The sequence below is a fragment of the Tenrec ecaudatus genome, chromosome 2 (assembly GCF_050624435.1).
Source record: "Tenrec ecaudatus isolate mTenEca1 chromosome 2, mTenEca1.hap1, whole genome shotgun sequence".
NCBI lineage: Eukaryota > Metazoa > Chordata > Mammalia > Afrosoricida > Tenrecidae > Tenrec > Tenrec ecaudatus.
The window spans coordinates 67064848-67082053 of NC_134531.1; the positions used below are offsets into that span (position 1 = coordinate 67064848).

At 42.9% G+C, this 17206-nt stretch overlaps 1 protein-coding gene and 1 pseudogene across 1 annotated transcript in view; both read left to right on the forward strand.

Annotated features, from left to right (window-relative positions):
• The first annotated feature begins 7776 nt into the window (after window positions 1–7776).
• The window catches only part of NAIP (NLR family apoptosis inhibitory protein), a 43858-nt gene continuing 34428 nt past the window's right edge, over window positions 7777–17206 (forward strand). The window contains exons 1-4 of the mRNA XM_075541144.1: window positions 7777–8347; window positions 11971–12070; window positions 15046–15127; window positions 16083–16134. Of these exons, the coding sequence (XP_075397259.1) occupies window positions 7777–8347; window positions 11971–12070; window positions 15046–15127; window positions 16083–16134 (805 nt within the window). The remainder of the gene's footprint in view (window positions 8348–11970; window positions 12071–15045; window positions 15128–16082; window positions 16135–17206) is intronic.
• LOC142438786 (homeobox protein NANOG-like) lies at window positions 12497–13308 on the forward strand (annotated as a pseudogene).

Genomic DNA, 17206 nt, shown 5'->3' on the forward strand with positions numbered 1-17206 from the left:
ACAGAAACATGAAAGTACAATAAAAAGATGGACAGTGCGTCTCCTGAAGAGCTGTGTTTCCAACACGGTGGAGACTTAAGATTCGAAAGGGTTTTCCTAAAACAGCCCCTGACATCTTAGGGAGATCAGGGCTCATGATTGGGACCAAAGCTGCCGGCTCTCCAAGAAATCAGGAGAAGTAGGTTATTCCCCAGGCAAAATAATGTAAGGTAACAACCCTTATTCAGATCAAAATAAAATTGTGAGATTTATTGAAAGTAGACAACTCTTGCCACTTGTCTGTCAGTTTGTTGTCTTGTGGTGGCCTGTGTGTTGCTGGGTGCTGGCAGCTGTCTCCAGCATTTCAATTACTAGCAGGTCACCCAGGTGAACGAGTATATCAGAGCTTCCAGACTAAGAGCAGACTACAAGAAGAAATAGGCTGTCCACCTCGGAGGAATTAGCTATGGAAAACATTGTAAGTGGCAGTAGAGCATCGTCAAATACAGTGGTAGTATTTCAAATACCATCAGGGTCAGTGAAGAGATTACAGCAGAGCTTCCAGACTTAGGATTGGAGGAAGGCTTATTAGCAACCTGCAATATGCAAAAGATATGACTTTATTTGCTGAAGGTGGGGAGGATTTGAAACTCAAACATAAGAACTTGCATTAATAGTTCAAGGTTGCAGCTTTTAATACAGATTACAACTCAGTGTAAAGAAAAGAAAAATGTTCACAACCGGTTCAGTAGGAAGCATCATAGTAAATGAAGAAAAGATTGAATTTGTCAAGGATTTCATGTTACTTGTATCCACAGTTCATGCTCATGGAAGCAGTGGTGAAGACATCAAACAACACATGTTGGCTAAATCTGTGCACCAGACATCTTTAAAGTGTTGAAAATTAAGTACGTTACTTTGAGCACTAATTTGTATCTGGATCAAGCCATGGTATTCTCCATGGCCTCATGTGCATGTGAAAGTGGGACACTGAATAAGGGAGACTGAAGACGATTGGATACATTTGAATTGTAGTACTGGAGAAGAATATTGAAAGTCCTGTGGACTGCCAAGAGAAATTTATCCTGGAAGAAGTTCAACCAGAATGCTCCTTAGAGACAAGGATGGTGAGAGTTTGTCTCCCGTACTTGTTATCAGAAGAGACCAGTCCCTGAAGCAGGACATCATGCTTGGAAGGTCAGTGAAAAAGATAATGGCCCTGGAGAAGACAGAATGCCACAGTGGCTGCAACTATGGGCTCAAAAATAGGAACAATTCCCTTCCCCTAGAAGAATTCACTTCAGAGGATAGCACTGAAGCTACAGCTCAGGGAGAGGGACATGTTCGATCAGAGCACATGGGAATAAATAAAGAGGGAGAAAGAGAGAGTGGAGCACATCCTTGCCCAACAAGCCTTGAGGATGATATCCCTGCTCAGAGCAGCCAACGCACAGAGAGGACCATATGGCCGGCCCCACTACAAGACACAACATCTCTCACTGACCTATAGCCCTACGGGGGACAACACTGGAAACACAGTGTGGGAATTGCGCCCAATCTGACCCCACCACAGCGAGGCAAAACACTAAGGGCGTGCAACAGAACAGCAAGGGGAGCAGAGCAAGGAAGTCCCAAGGGAATACCAAAAATTGACTTTGAGGCCAGGGCGTGGCACTCCATCAGAGTCAACTGGAAAACACTCCTAAAGGTCAACAAACAGACCTTGAACTATTTACAGGTCTTCCTTTTTTTTGGTCATTGGTTTGTTGTTGTTTTGTTTTGTTGCTTTGTTTTGCTCTGTCTTGTTTTTGTGCATATCTCTGCAGTTTTATCTAGATAAGATAGGTGGGATAAAAAATCTGGAAATAGAAAACAACTGGACCGATGGTTCCGGGGAGACATGGAAGAGGGGGGAAATGGAGGAAAGGAAGTGGGTGTTAACAAACCCAGGGACAAGGGACCAACAAGTGATCCAAAATCGGTGGTGAGGAGGGTGTAAAAGGCCTGGTAGGGCTTGATCAAAAGCAATGTAATCAAGAGGAATTACTGAAACACAAATGAAGACTGAGCATGATAGTGGGACAAAAGGAAATAGAGGAAAGAACTAGGAGGCAAAGGGCATTTACAGAGGTCTAAATACAGGCATGTACATATGTAAATATATTTATATATCAGGATGGGGAGATAGATCTATGTTCATATATTTATAGGTTTAGTATTAAGGTAGCAGATGGACATTGGGCCTCTACTCAAGTACTCCCTCAACACAAGAACACTTTGCTCTATTAAATTGGCATTCCATGATGCTTACCTTCCCAACACGATCACTGAAGACAAATGGGTGCATAAGCAAATGTGATGAAGAAAGCTGATGGTGCCCGGCTATCAAAAGATTTAGCATCTGGGGTCTTAAAGCTTGAAGGTAAACAAGCAATCATCTAGCTCAAAAGCAACAAAACCCACATGGCAGAAGGACACCAGTCTGTGTGATCACGAAGTGTCAAAGGGATCAAGTATCAGGCATCAAAGAACAAAAAATCATATTGTGAATGAGGGGGAGTGAAGATTGAGGACCCAAAGCCCATCTGTAGGCAACTGGACACCCCCTTACAGAAGGGTCTCGGGGAGGAGATGAGCCAGTCAGGGTGCAGTGTAGCAGCAATGAAACATACAACTTTCCTGTAATTCTTAAATGCTTCACCCCTCCCCCTGCCCAACTATCATCATCCTAATTCTACCTTACAAATCTGGCTAGACCAGAGGATGTACACTGGTACAGATAGGAACTGTAAACACAGGGAATCCAGGACAGAGGACCCCTTCAGGAGCAGTGGTGAGAGTGGCAATACTGAGAGAGTGGAGCGAAGATGGGATAGAAAGGGGGAACCAATCACAAGGATCTACATATAACCCCCTCCCTGGGGGACGGACAACAGAAAAGTGGATGAAGGGAAATATCAGACAGTATAAGACATGACAATAATAATTTATAAATTATCAATGGTTCATGAGGGAGAGAAGGGAGGGGAAAAATGAGGAACCAATACAAAGGGGTCAAGTAGAAAGAAAATATTTTGAAAATGATGATGGCAACTAATGTATAAATGTGCTTGACACAATTGATGTATGTAAGGTTGTGATAAGAGCCCCCAATAAAATGTTTAAATAAATTTTTTAAAGAAGAGCAGGAACAATTGTTAGGGTGGTGCAGGGAGGGCAGAGTGGCGGGGGTTGGGGTGCTTTGTTCCGTTGTACATAGGGTGGCTATGAGTGGGAACTGATTCTGTGGCACCTAACAACAACTCTTCCATTTAATGAGTTTTGGCCCTTTGTAAAAATCAGTTGTCTGTAGGTGTTCTCTGATGTGTTACATTGGTCTTTGTATCTATGGAAGTACCCAGACCGGTCTGTTTTAGCTCTCATGGCTTTGAGGTCAGGCATCCGAGGCTTCTTACTGTGTTCGTCTTTAGTGATGCTTATCCTGGGTCTCATTCCTCTCCACGTAAAGTTAGTGATTTGTGTTCCATTTATTTCAAGAATGATACTGGGATCTGGATTGGAATTGCATTGTATTTATAGATTACTTTGGGTAATATTGATATTTTTACAATGGTAGATCTTCCTATCCATATATATAGAATATTTTCCCATTTATGTAGATCTTTTTTGGTTTCTTGTAGTAGTATTTCATAGTTTTCTTTGTACGAATCTTTTGTTTCTCGGTTTAAGTTTATTCTTAAGTATTTCGTCTTTTGGGTGGCTATTGTAAATGGTAATATTTTCCTGGTTTCCCCTTTTTTAAAAACAGTTTTGTTGGCACATAATCCACATCTAATACAATCCAGTAGTTCAATCATATCAATAATTGTACCTTCATTACCCCAATCAATTTTAATATTTTCTTTTTTTCATGACTAAGTCACTTTTAAAATGAATTGTATAATCACAATCAGTCGTAGTGCTCCCTCCGGTTCTCACATACATTGTTTGCTCCATCAGCCCCCTCACCCTCCCTATCTCCCGCCCCCAACTACCTCCTCTTGCGTCAGTTTTTATCTCTATGCATCTACTCCTTTTGTGCCTCAACATTTTTGTCATGGAACAAGCAAGAAATACTGTATATACTCGTGTCTAAGCCATTTTCAGCACATTTTAAATGCAATTTTTGTGGTAAAATTAGGCGCCTCGGCTGATATTTGGGTCGGCTTATACGCAAGTATTTACAGTACTTGCACCTAGACCAACTTCAGGTTGGGTCAAGAGGGGGGTCAACTGACAAAGCATCAAGTTTGCTCCAGTATAATCATGCTTACAATGATCTCTATCTGATAGTAAACCTCTTCCAGACCCTTGCCTGTGGCCTGAGGGTATCTGCCAGCGTCTTAATCTGACTAGATACTCTGCAGATGGATTTGGGCTCCCACTGTCCTCCACAGCCTTCTACAAATTGAGTATTAGCAATCTAAGCTCTGATACTTCTCCCTTTGTCATATTTGAATTTTGCTATTGTCATCTTTGGATCATACAAGCTGGTGTGCTTCTTCCATGTGGATTTAGTTGACTCCTTGCTTAGATGGCTGCTTGTTTCAATACAAGCCTTTAAGACTCCAGACACTATTGTCATTGATAGCTGAGCACCATCTGCTTTCTTTACCATACTTTGCTGTAGCACCCTTATCTTCAGTGATCATTTCATGAAGGTGGGTATTGAGCAGGGCCATGTTATCAGAAGTAACTGTTACTGGATTGGGCTAGAGTTAAGTGGGTACTCAGAATCCATCTGTTTGCCTCTGGGATATACATGACTCAGTTTTACTTTGGGGGTTATATTATGACAAAGTCAAAATCCCATAAGACCAACTACATCAACAACAGCAACAAACCAAGCAGCAAACAAAAAACAAAGTAACTAAAGGCAGGAAGACAAAAACTCATAGAAATAGAAAAGTACGTATGGTAGTTACATAATTTCATGTCAACTTGATAAATAGGTCTAGGGGTGGTAGAGTCTAGCCTGTCAATCAGATCATAGCCTGATGATACTTTCTTGTGGGCATGGCTTTCTCATGAGGATTCTGGGAACTTCCTCTCTTCTGACTTGGAGGTGGTCTACACTCTTTCTTTGCTTCCCATTCTCGTTGACAAGCCACATGGAGTCACACTGATGGCAGTCAGAGCCCTGGAGATGCTTCCACCACCATTGGATCCACAGGACTTTCCACCCACTGACCTGTGATCTTGCATTCGGCATAATTGCATGTGTTGTGTGCGTCTAAAGAGGAATTTATGGACTAGTATTGGACATAGGGGCTAATATCAAACTTATGGACTTGATCTGGACTGGGCTGGGACATTTTCTCAATATACAATTGCTCTTTGATATCAAGCTCTCTCTTACACACCTATGGGTGTCTCTGGATTTTGTTTCTCTAGTCACACTTGATCTTAGTCAAAAAGCCGAGAAGCGATTGTTGCTCTAGTCAACCTAGACTAACACAGTAAAACATCATCAATCATCCCCCCTGGGGTATAAGACAATTAGAACATCAGTTTTTCCAATGACACACCGCTCCAGACACTGTCGGTATAAGGAATCTGTGGGAGTGCAGCTCCTCTGTGAGCCACAACCCAGGAGTTGCTGCTCCACACAGTTCAATCCCCCATTTGATGGAGCTCTGTTTACCTAAGCATGGGGCTTGGTGCCAGGTGAAACCTCCTGGATCAGTTCTTCCAAGTTCAGATCCCTGCCCAACAGATCAAAACCTGTCATGTCACTGTGAGGTGCATTGAGGTACTAAGTATATGGTGATTCTGGGTCCCTTACCATTGGACATTCATCAAGCTGGGGTTTCCTCCCAAGGTTCAGTGACCACCATTTCCACAAGTCCAGGGCAGTCACTTTCTGCTTCCCCTCCCATCTGAAAATCCCAGTCCTCAGTTCAAGGGTGCAGGCACCTCTGGGGCTTGGCTCAGTTCATCCTGCTGGGCCTCTATGGTAAGTTTCTCTGGTGTAGCCCTTGGGTTATGCCATGCTGCCTGCAAGACCAGTGTCCAAGGTCATCATGGTGCTTAGTCCATGGTGTGGTTCACCGAGAGTTGGGTAGAAAGGTATTCAGAGTGTCTACCTAGGAAGATAAAACCTGGTCTCCCTAACTTCCTTATAATCATTGTTTAGCTTCCCTTCCTCATGTGAGATTACTTCTCCCCAGTCACCCACCATACTCACCAAAAGAACTATCAGTGTCTTCTCCAAAATGTAGATGCTCCTCTCCCCTGGTGTTGTTGACTTGATTTTCTGGCCAGGTTCTCCTTCCATTTCTATGGGGGCCCATTAATTTCCCCCAACTTTGTCTCCATGTTGAAGAACCTCAAAAGGATGGCCTTCTCCCTTTTCCCTCTTCTTGAAGGAGTGACCCCAGACAATGTGAGGCCTCTTCCTTCAAGGTGACGCTTGTGAGGTGCTTAAAAGGGAGGTGATGTATGCTCCTTTTCCCCTTTTGTTCAGGAATTGTTCCCTAAGATTTGTTTAATTGGTGTTTCTCCTTATGGTAGTGGACACATACACTACTTGTACTTTTGTGATTCACTTACTTCACTCAGCATAATATTTTCCAGGTCCTAACATGTCATTCAGTGTTTCATGCTTTCTTCACTGTTTTTCAGGGATGCATAGTCTTCCACTGTGTGTCTATACCATAGTTTCTTTTTCCGTTTTCCCACCGTTGGTCATTTGGGTTATTTCCAATTTCTTGCTACTGTGAACTATGCTGCTATGAACATGGAAGAGCGTACATCCACTTGTGTTGTGTCTCTTGCTTCTTTAGGGTATATGCGTATTAGTGGTATTGTTGGATCGTATGGGATTTCAATTCTCAGTTGCTTTAAGCATCACCATATCATTGTTCACAGTGGCTGTATGTATTTACAAGTCCACCAGCAGCATGTACGAGTCCAATCTCTCCACATCTTAGCCACTATTTGGTGTTTTCTGGGTTTTTTAATTTGGGCTGACATTGTGAGCGTAAACCTGGTTTCCTTTCTATTTGGGGGTTTTTATTTTCTTTTTAGAGTTCTTTTTGTTAACATAAAGGAATCCAACGTTTTCTATTTCCCCTCCCTGATCCCTGCTGTGGCTTTCTTGATCTTTTTCTCTATCCATTGAAAATATTTAACATCATTCTTCTGAATTCTTTTCTGATAGATCCAATGCCTTTTCCTCCTCAGGGGGGTCCTTTAGCTCTCTGCCTAGGTCACTCATTGTGCCTCATTGATCCTTATAGTGAACAGAAGTGGATTGCTGTCTTTGAGACATTGCATTGTTTATTATTTTTACTTATCTTTGTTGATCTGGTGGCAATGGAGTGGGTGGTGGCCCTTGGCCATTAATTATAACTGTTGAAGGTCGGGGAGGAGCGGGGCTGGAAAGAGTGGATGCATAATAACCATAACCAATTACCATCAAGTGATTCCAAGTCACGCTGGTGGCTTTCAATGGTTGATTTTTCTTTTAAGGTGCCTCTAGGTGAATGCCAGCTTCCAACTTTTCCGTTAATAGCCAGGTGTAATTAGCCATTGGCATCATCTTTGAACTGCACTTGACAGTAAGTAGGTGGTTAGCAAACATTTGCTCATTGGTGATGTGAAAGGATACCGATGCTTTTCAATTCCCCAGGCAGCATCTCTTTTGATTTGACAACCCTCCAAAGTGTGCCTTTTTAAAAGAAACGTGGGGAATGCGCTTTCTTATAAATAAGCTATGGTAGCCAATTAACCAATTTCTCCTTCTCTTTTCAGAAAATGGCCACAGAGGAGAAGGTCTCTGATGAGAACATTTCCCAGTTTGATTTTTCTGTGTTGTTAGAGGTCTCTGTCCTTCTGGGCATAGATGCAGTTAAGTTAGCAAAGGAAATGGAAGAGGAGGAGCGGAAGGACCGAGCAAAGATGCAAAAAGGCTTTAACTCAAGAATGCGCAGTGAAGCAAAGAGGCTGAAGTCTTTTGTGACCTATGAGTCCTACAGCTCTTGGACCCCTCAGGCGATGGCATCTGCAGGGTTTTATTTAACAGGAGTGAAATCTGGGATTCAGTGCTTCTGCTGTAGTTTAATCCTCTTTGGTACCAGCCTCAGGAGATGCCCCATGGAAGACCACAAGAGGTTACATCCAGACTGTGAATTCCTTTTGGGCAAAGATGTTGGTAACATTCCCAAGTATGATGCTCGGGTCAAGTATTGGGATAACAACCTGAGATATTTGGATAAAGTGAAGTATCAAGAAGAGGAGGTCAGACTTGAATCCTTCAAAAACTGGCCATTTTATGCCCAAGGAATTTCCCCAAGTGAGCTGTCAGCAGCTGGCTTTGTCTTTACGGGTAACTTGAAATTATTTACTAAAGTGTTTCACTGGAGTTCAGAGTCCATATTTCAGTCACCTTTGCAATGTGTTGGATAACCTTTTTCACTTATTAGATATGTCATATAAGATACCAAAAAAATTGAAATCAGACTGACTGCCATTGAGTTGATCATAACTCACAGCGACCCTGTAGGATACAAGGGAACTTCCCCTGTAGGTTTCTGAGACCGTAACTTTTTACTCCCACAAAAAAACATTCCATTAGGAGATAATACAGATATCATATCATTCCATAATTCAATCACATCAAGCAGTACTGTACAATAGCTACCACAATCAGTTTTCAAACATTATTTTCCTTCTGGACTCCTTGGCATCAGCTCCTTTTTACCCCAACTTCCACTGTTACCCCCAGAAACTCTTTTTTTTTTTTTTTGGATGATTCCGTGACTTTAATACCTTTACTTTGGAGGAAAGTGTACATGACAATGCATCCTCTCAGCATATCAGCTAAAATAGGATACGATTAAATAATAAAAATGTCACTTTTCAACTGCACAGTGTAATTTTTAAAAAAACATTTTGAGACAGGAAGATTGTTCTGCTTTTTCAGTACGTTAATGTGTTTCAAGTGTTCTTCTTATGTAGTAGTGGTAGAAATGATTTATTGCTGACCTTTCTCTTCTAGTATCTATATGTGACTTTGTCTTCCACCATCGCATCATTAGTGCAGAGAGAGAAGTATTATGAACACAAAAACTTTAGAGAACCAGAAAATCAGCTCTGGAGGGGAAAGCTAAGAAACTGAAATGATAATTTCTAATTTCTATCGCCTTATTTTTAAAAATCTAATGCATACGTATCTATTTTTGAATAATGAACTATATTCCATTTACTTATCTTTAACTTTCTGTCATACTGTGGTGAGCCATCTGAATTGCCAATGAAACAGTATTAGAATGCCATAGTGATGTACATTGGACTCCTGATCAAAAGGTCAGCAATTTGAAACCACCCGTCACACCATGGGAGAAAGACTTTCATAAAGGTCTACAGTCAACTCACAGGGGAACGTCTACTCCACCTTAGAAGGTTGCTGTGAGTGGGAATCCACTCAGTGGCAGTGCGTCTGGTTTTTTTTTGTTTTTTTTTTACATTTTATTAGGGACTCATACAACTCTTATCACCATCCATACATATACATACATCAATTGTATAAAGCACATCCATACATTCCCTGCCCCAATCATTCTCAAGGCATTTGCTCTCCACTTAAGCCCCTTGCATCGGGTCCTCTTTTTTTTTTCCCCTCCCTCCCCTTTCCCCCACCCCCAGAAACTCTTATTCAACTCACTGACCCTATAGGTTCATAAATCCTGAGTTTCATATACTGAAACATAGAAAAACATTTTAAAAATTGTCACCCCCAATGACAAAATACATCTGAGATCAACCCCAATATGAGCAAACAAACAAAATACAGAAAATCTTGGAAACCAGATCAGGCCCAACATGCATCAGAGTAGGGATCAACTGACAAGGTTTTAAGCGTTCAAGTCAGGTTTATCATTCTGAGCTCTTAGAGTCATCTCTCCAGTGCACTCTCTGGTAACCAGTTTCTTCCCATCCCTCCATTATGGATGAAGGGAAATCACTGGAGGCTTATTTCCTATGTGGATCTCATACATGTATCTTGGGCTCCCACTGTCATCCATAACTTTCTGCAAGCCAGATTCTCACAATTTAAGCTCTGGTACTGTTCCCTCCTCAGGATATGATCTACAATCCTTTGGTCACTGATGTTGGTGTGCTTCTTCCATGTGGACTTAGTTGATCTCTCACTTAGATGACTGCTTGTTTGGAGACAAACCTTTAAGACCCCAGACATTATTTTATCTGATAGTTAGGCACCATCTAACTTCTTCACCACATTTTGCTATAACACCCATATCTTCTGTGTTCCCTTCCTGACGGCAAGTATGGGACTGTAACTCTTTATGGGAATAGAGAGCTTCATAAATCTTCAGGAAAGCAGCGGGTGGTTTTGGACCGCTGACTTTGTAGTTGTCTGTCTGACTCAAACCACGTTACCACCAGGGCTCCTCTATATGAGTCTATTTTATTAGACTTTAATTTAGACATTTTACTTTAGTTGTATCTTAGGCTTAGTTCAATGTGTTAATTTATAGACAGTAAAGTCCTTAGTTTTGTGAAGTTTAAGACCAATCTAAAATATAAATAAATAAAAACTCACTGTCATCGAGTTGTTGCTAATTCACAGAGACCCTGTAGGGCAGGGTAGAACTGTCCCTGTGGGTTTACAGGAGTAGAGAGCCTCACATTTCTTCTAAGGAGTGACTGGTGGTTTCAAACTGCTGGCCTGGCAGTTGGTAGACAATCTTTACTTTGAAATAGTTAAACCAACAAATTCTTCATCACAATCATCTTAACTTGCTGCTCATGCAGCTTTACTATGTGCATACCCCCTTTCTGTCCAGACATGGACACATTGAACTAGATCATGTAAGGCTAAGTCAGAACCATATGCACCTGTGACTGACTTACAAATTCAACTTTAAGACTTAGACGTAAGACACAGAGAGGAGCAGATTGGGTTCACAATCCCGGGACTGCCAGTACTTGAAGCATCCAAGAGCCCTGTGGCAAAACAGGTAAGCACTCAGCTGCTTACCGAAAGGTTGGCACATCAAACCTCCCCAGTGACTCCATGGAGAAAGACTTGGTGACATGCTCCCGGAAAGATTGCACCTTAGAAGACCCTCTGGGCAGGTCTGTCATATGGGGTCGCTATGAGTAAAAATGGACTCAATGGCACTCAATAATAAACGTATTATCAGAAAGTTATTTTTCCTTAAATGTGGACTTTACAAAATATTGGTTTCACTCTTAAGGGCCTAAAAATAGATCATGAGGTCAACCTGGCTCCAGTCTCCTCACTAAGTCTCCTTCTGCAGCTCTTACATAATCTTGGATTCTCTTCAATGCTCTTTAGTATTGGAGAGATTTTTTTTAACAGTAGGGATAATTCTAATGTGTAAAGCAACTTTCATTTCAGAAAATTAACATAGTTTGAATTATCCTAGTCACACAACAGATATTACAACAGATGCAGATGAGAATTATAATAACAGTAACGATCTTTTACTGAATGCCGACGTTGTGATTGGCACAGGATTGGGCACTAATTCTAATCCTACAAATGTGCCCCCTTGCCCCACGTCACAGTCCAAGGCACTGAGACTCAGTGTTCAAGAAACTTACCTGAGTTTCCACAGTAATGTCATGGCAAATCTGGATGGTGGATCTTCTGACTGTGTTTTATTCTGGGGTTTGTTGCTTTCCCATCGCAGAGCGAAAGACGGCTCTGTGAAGCAGTGGGGGAGCCTGTTGAGGGAAGTAGGAGAGGGCTTAGGGTGAGAAGTACGGCCATGGCCAAGGAATGGAGTGCCAGAGCTTACAATGTGATCCTCTAGGCCAGTGGGCTGTGGCTGGAGCTGCAGCGAGACCAGGGTGTGAGTGGCCAGGCTGCGGGAGCCGGTGTCCTTCACACACTGAACAATGAATGGACTCCCAGGGACACACCCTCTGGGCCATCTAACTCTTTCCCTTCCTGTGTAGGTAAAAAGGACACCGTGCAGTGTTTTTCCTGTGGTGGGTGTTTGGGAAATTGGGAAGAAGGAGATGATCCTTGGAAAGAACATGCTAAGTGGTTCCCCAAGTAAGTGGATGTGTATTTCTTTCTGTTGAAAGTGTTCAGGTTTTCATAAGAAGCAAAACTCACCAGGCCCATCTTCCTGTGGCGTCGTACCGACAGTCTTGATCTTTTCCTATCCAGAACCAGAACACCCAAGATTTATTCAAGCAGACATGGTTTGCTAACCACAAGGTCAGCAGTTCAAAACGACTAGCCACTCCTTGGGAAACATATGAGTCTTTGTACTCTTGTAAAGATTTACAGTCTCTATTAAAGCATTTTCCTTTCCTTTCAGCCTTTTAATGCTTTTACATCTAGAGTTCTTTGTATGATCTATGTAAAATGACTTTAAGTCTGCTTGACGTGCTACACAATTTAGAGCTTTGCTTTTGTTGTTGGTTTATTTTTGTTTTGTTTTTTTATCATTCTCTTTTTTGTCTTCTACTCAACATGAGTGTGGATGTAGCTTCTCCCCAGAGCCTGAGAGAAGCTTCCAATTCTAGAGACTCTTCACCGACAACTCCAATTTTGAGGGGCTGAAGACACGGATACAGCCTTGCAAATGTCATCTCCCGAGGCACCCTACTCAGAGACTGCAGTCTCTCCTGCTCCTCCATGGACCTACTTCTTCAAGATAACCCAGAACCTTCCACCAGTCCCAAAGCACAACTGCCCGATTCTGAAGAGAAGAGCCCAGTGAAGAAGCAAAGTAAGGGACGGGCAAGAAACAGAAGGTCCAACCCAGCTGTGCATACTCGGACAAATGGCAGAAACAGAAAAACCTCAGCCTCTAGAAGGTGCAAGAACGTTCCAAAATCCTGAATCTCAGCTACAAACAGGCTAAGCTCTGGCTCCAGAACCAAAGAAGGAAATGTAAGAGGTGACAGAAAACCACCAATGGTCAAAGAAAGGCCATGGTGTGACTCAGGTCTCTGCACCCACAGATACCTGGACCTCTGTGCTTCTTCCCACCAAGGATGCCTGCCTTCTGGAAACCTTCCAATGGGGAGTGATCAGAACTGCAACTGTGAGACCTGGGCCACCAGAGTTGGAGCAGTCAGGCTCTGAGCAACCAGATCTGGAAGAGCAGCCAGGTGTGGAATAGCCAGACTTGGTGCACCCAAGCCTGGGATAACCAGTCCTGGAACAACCCTTTCTGGAGCTGTGGAGAAGAAGTCCTGCAACCCCAGATCCAGCAAACTTCTCTCTGTGATCTGGAGGCCGTGTCCAGAGGCGTACGATCTGAAGATGTGCGGAGATAGACGTGTAGCTCCATTTCCACCTGGGCAGTGGCTGCATGACTTCATTGTTATAGGACTTATCATTTTAATCATTTTATTGGGGGCTCAATTGTATCCTACATATTCGTACATATATCCCATCGTTCTTTTCTAGACATTTACTTTCCATTGAACCCTTGGGACCAGCTCCTCTTCCCCCCCCCCCCCAGTTTCTTCCCACCCCCCAACCCTAATGGCCCCTGATAGATTGAAGATTGTTAATTATTTTCAAATCTCACACCAGCAGCTGTCTCCCTTCCCCTCTGGTTTCTGTTGTTCTTCCCCTGGCTGGAGGTTTGTGGTTATGTGCCATTCATTGCAATTGGTGCCCCTCTCTCTCCCGTACCCTTTTGTTATCTCTATTCCCATTCTTGTTCCTGGGCTCCATGTGTTGTGAGTTTTATCTCTTGCTTATACCTATGCACATGCGCCCATCTAGTCTAGATTGGGAAGCGGCACTGGGGTCATGATAGCGGGGTATGAGGAGGCCTCCAGGGAGCAGAGGTATATTGTGTGACCCATTAGTACTCTACTGCACCCTGATTGACTCAACTCCTCTCTGCGACCCCTGGGGAGTGTGTTCCATTGTCCATAGATGGGCTTTGGGCCTCCCTTCCGACACCCCTCCCTCTAACCAATGCATTTTTGCTTGTTTGTTTACTGTTTGTTTGTTGTGAATCTTCTGATGCCTGTTGCCCAGTCTCAATGACACTTAACGATCACACTGGCTAGTGTGCTTCTTCCATATGGGCGTGTTGCTTCACTATTGAATGGCTGTTTGTTTAACTTCAAGCCTTTAAGACCCCAGACACTATATCTTTTAATAGTCGGGCACCGTGATCACGAAGTGTCGAAGGGATCAGTATCAGGCATCAAAGAACCAAAAAAATAATATTGTGAATGAGGGGGAGTGCAGAGTGGGGACCCAGAGCGCATCTGCAGGCAACTGGACATCCCCTTATAGAAGGGTCGCAGGGAGGAGACGAGCCAGTCTGGGTGCAGTATATCAATGATGAAACATACAACTTTCCTCTAGTTCTTAAATGCTTCCACCACCCCACTATCATGATCCCAATTCTACCTTACAAATCTGGCTAGACCGGAGGATGCACACTGGTACATATAGGAACTGGAAACACAGGGAATCCAGGACAGACGATCCCTTCAGGACCAGTGGTGAAAGTGGCAATACTTGGCGGGTGGAGGGAGAGTGGGGTGTAAAGGGTGGACTGATTATAGGATCTACATATAACCCCCTCCCTCCGGGGAATGGACAACAGAAAGGTGGGTGAAGGGAATCCAACAAACACAACATTTAAGCTTCCATGCTTCTGTGAATCAGTCTTTGATTGTATTGCATGTTTTAGTAGCACTTCATCCACATGTTCTACAGCTCAACAACTCAATCGTATTAAGAAGGGTGGTGCACAACATTCTTTGTTTCAAGAGAGAAGACCATCTGAAGATTCCATTCAAAGTCATCACATGTTGTGACTAACAGAAATAAAGATGAAGTATATGAGAATGACAGCCGCCCTAGACAAATTTTGGTGGTAAAATTTTGAAAGTTTTATTGAACTAGAATAAAGTTCACCAATTTTAAGTGTATGAACCAGTAAGATTTAGCAAACGTGCAGTGTGCAACCTTAACCACAGTTCAGATAGGGGATACTGCTAACACAATATCAGGTACATTTTAATTATGCTTATTAATTACAGATGTGAATTTCTTCTAAGTAAGAAAACCTCAGAGGAAATTACCCAGTATATTGAAAGCTACGAGGGATTTGTTGATGTCACGGTAAGTTTGACTCTCTAACAAAATCTGAATTAAAGAGGAAGGCATGGGTGTTTGGGTTTTTTTTTTTAACCTTCGTTGGCTCTACTTTCTTCTCCCTTTTCTTTCCATCTTCCCATCACCACCCCTCCCCACCCTCTGCTCTTGGCACATTGTGGCTGGGCGGGTGGAGTGGCGGGGGCCAGAAAATCACATGTTCTCGATAAAATGGAGCCCTTAGAATTTTTTGTTTCCAAAGCTGACTTTTGATTAGTTAGCTTGGCTTGTCTTTCCTTCTAGTCTTGCCCCCTGCAAATGAGATTAACTCCCCAAGCTGCTCATGGGAAAGTCTGGATGACATGTTCTGACCCAAGCCACCATCGCCACAGCACATCTATCTCAGCTGGTGCCCCATGACTCCAAACTGGTTACTTTGCCCTCTATCAGTAAGGGTTAACTCAATAGCAGCCCCAAGGAAATCCAGCCCAAATTGACTTGTGCGAAAAAGATGATTTATTGGCTCACTTGACTCAGAAGACAGGGCAAGTGGTGGCCCTACCCAGGGAGCGTGAACTAAGCGTGTAGAAGGAATCTGGGTGCAGTGATCAGAGAAGGCTGGTTTGCTTCATACTTCAGACCCTTCTGAATCCAATTCCTTCTTCTCTTTCTCTCTTCTTCGTTAGCAAAGTCCATCTGGGAGATCTAGATGCATTTCTGTTTCTGAAAGGCTCAGCGGGAAATGTAGCCCCTTGAAAGTGTGTTCTTTCTAGGGTCTAGGTAATATTCACAATGGCTGTGATTTGTATTACATCAAACAAACACTCTAACATTGATGGATAAAGGAATGATTCTTCAACAATCCCGCCACTTCATCCAGTGAATATTTTTCTCCTATGGAGTTCTGTACAGTGTTTGTTAATGGTTAAGTATGTGGTTTGTAGACCAAATGGTCCATCACGTGCATTTTTGTTTTCCTCAGGGCGAGCACTTTGTGAATTCCTGGGTCAAAGGAGAGTCGCCTGTGGTTTCAGGTAAAAATCAGACATATACCAGAGGCTTGGCTGACTTCTCTCTTTTTGCCCCTGATTTTAATGTTATTGGAAAATGTTGTGCTTAGAGTGAACATTTACAGAGAGAAGTCATTTTCCGTTCAATCACTTGAGCACATTTTGTTTCATGACACCAGTTGCAGTCCTGTCAGTGTGACCTGATGATGCTGAAGTCCCCTTCTTCCCAAATTCCCTCCATTGTCCAGTGACACAATGTGCCCTTTTCCTTCTCTTTCAAACACGATTGTCTGGTGTTCTGGAAATATGGAAACATAGCTGGATAGGTTATTTGATCGATTCTCCCTTTAAAAAGAACCAAAGTTTATGAGTAACAAGAATTCAAACAATATATGTGAATCAACGTGCTAAGCAGTTAAGAGATGTGTCTGCTTAAAATGATATTAAAGCAGTCATGCCAGAGTTAAACGGAACATTGAAGCACATTTGCACCTTTCAGGAACTTTGGTGAATTGAGCTAACATGAGTTACGCTTTCAAGTGCTCATGGTGTGCGTGTTAGGCAGGGTTCTTTAGAGAAATGAAACCAGTATACTTATGATTTATATGTATGTATGTATATATATATACACACATATACATACACACACACCGAGAAGAAATATGACAGCTAATTAGTCCACACAGCAGTACAGAGGGTTCAGTTCAACTCACTTCCATGAAACAGTTAATATACTGGAAGTCCTTCACCTCACGTGGGCTGCCAGGTCCAAGGTCAAGGAAACAGACAGCAGAATCCTCCCTGGTGGAAAGGCAAGCAGAGTCTGCCCACAGGCAGCAAACAGCGGGTGGGTCACCAACAGTCAGTAGCACAGGAGCTTAGCGAACCAGGCCCAGATGGGATATCAAATGCAAGCAATGCAAGGCGATGAATCCACCAGCCTCAAGCTCAAGCGATATACGCACCAGCAGCATGGCGAAGCAGGTCTTGAAGGGGCCTCAAGCTCTAACAACACAATGCATGGGTTGGCCTGGCCCACAGATAGTGTAGCTCACAGGTTGAGGCAGAGAACTAGCTACACTGTAGGTCAACCTGT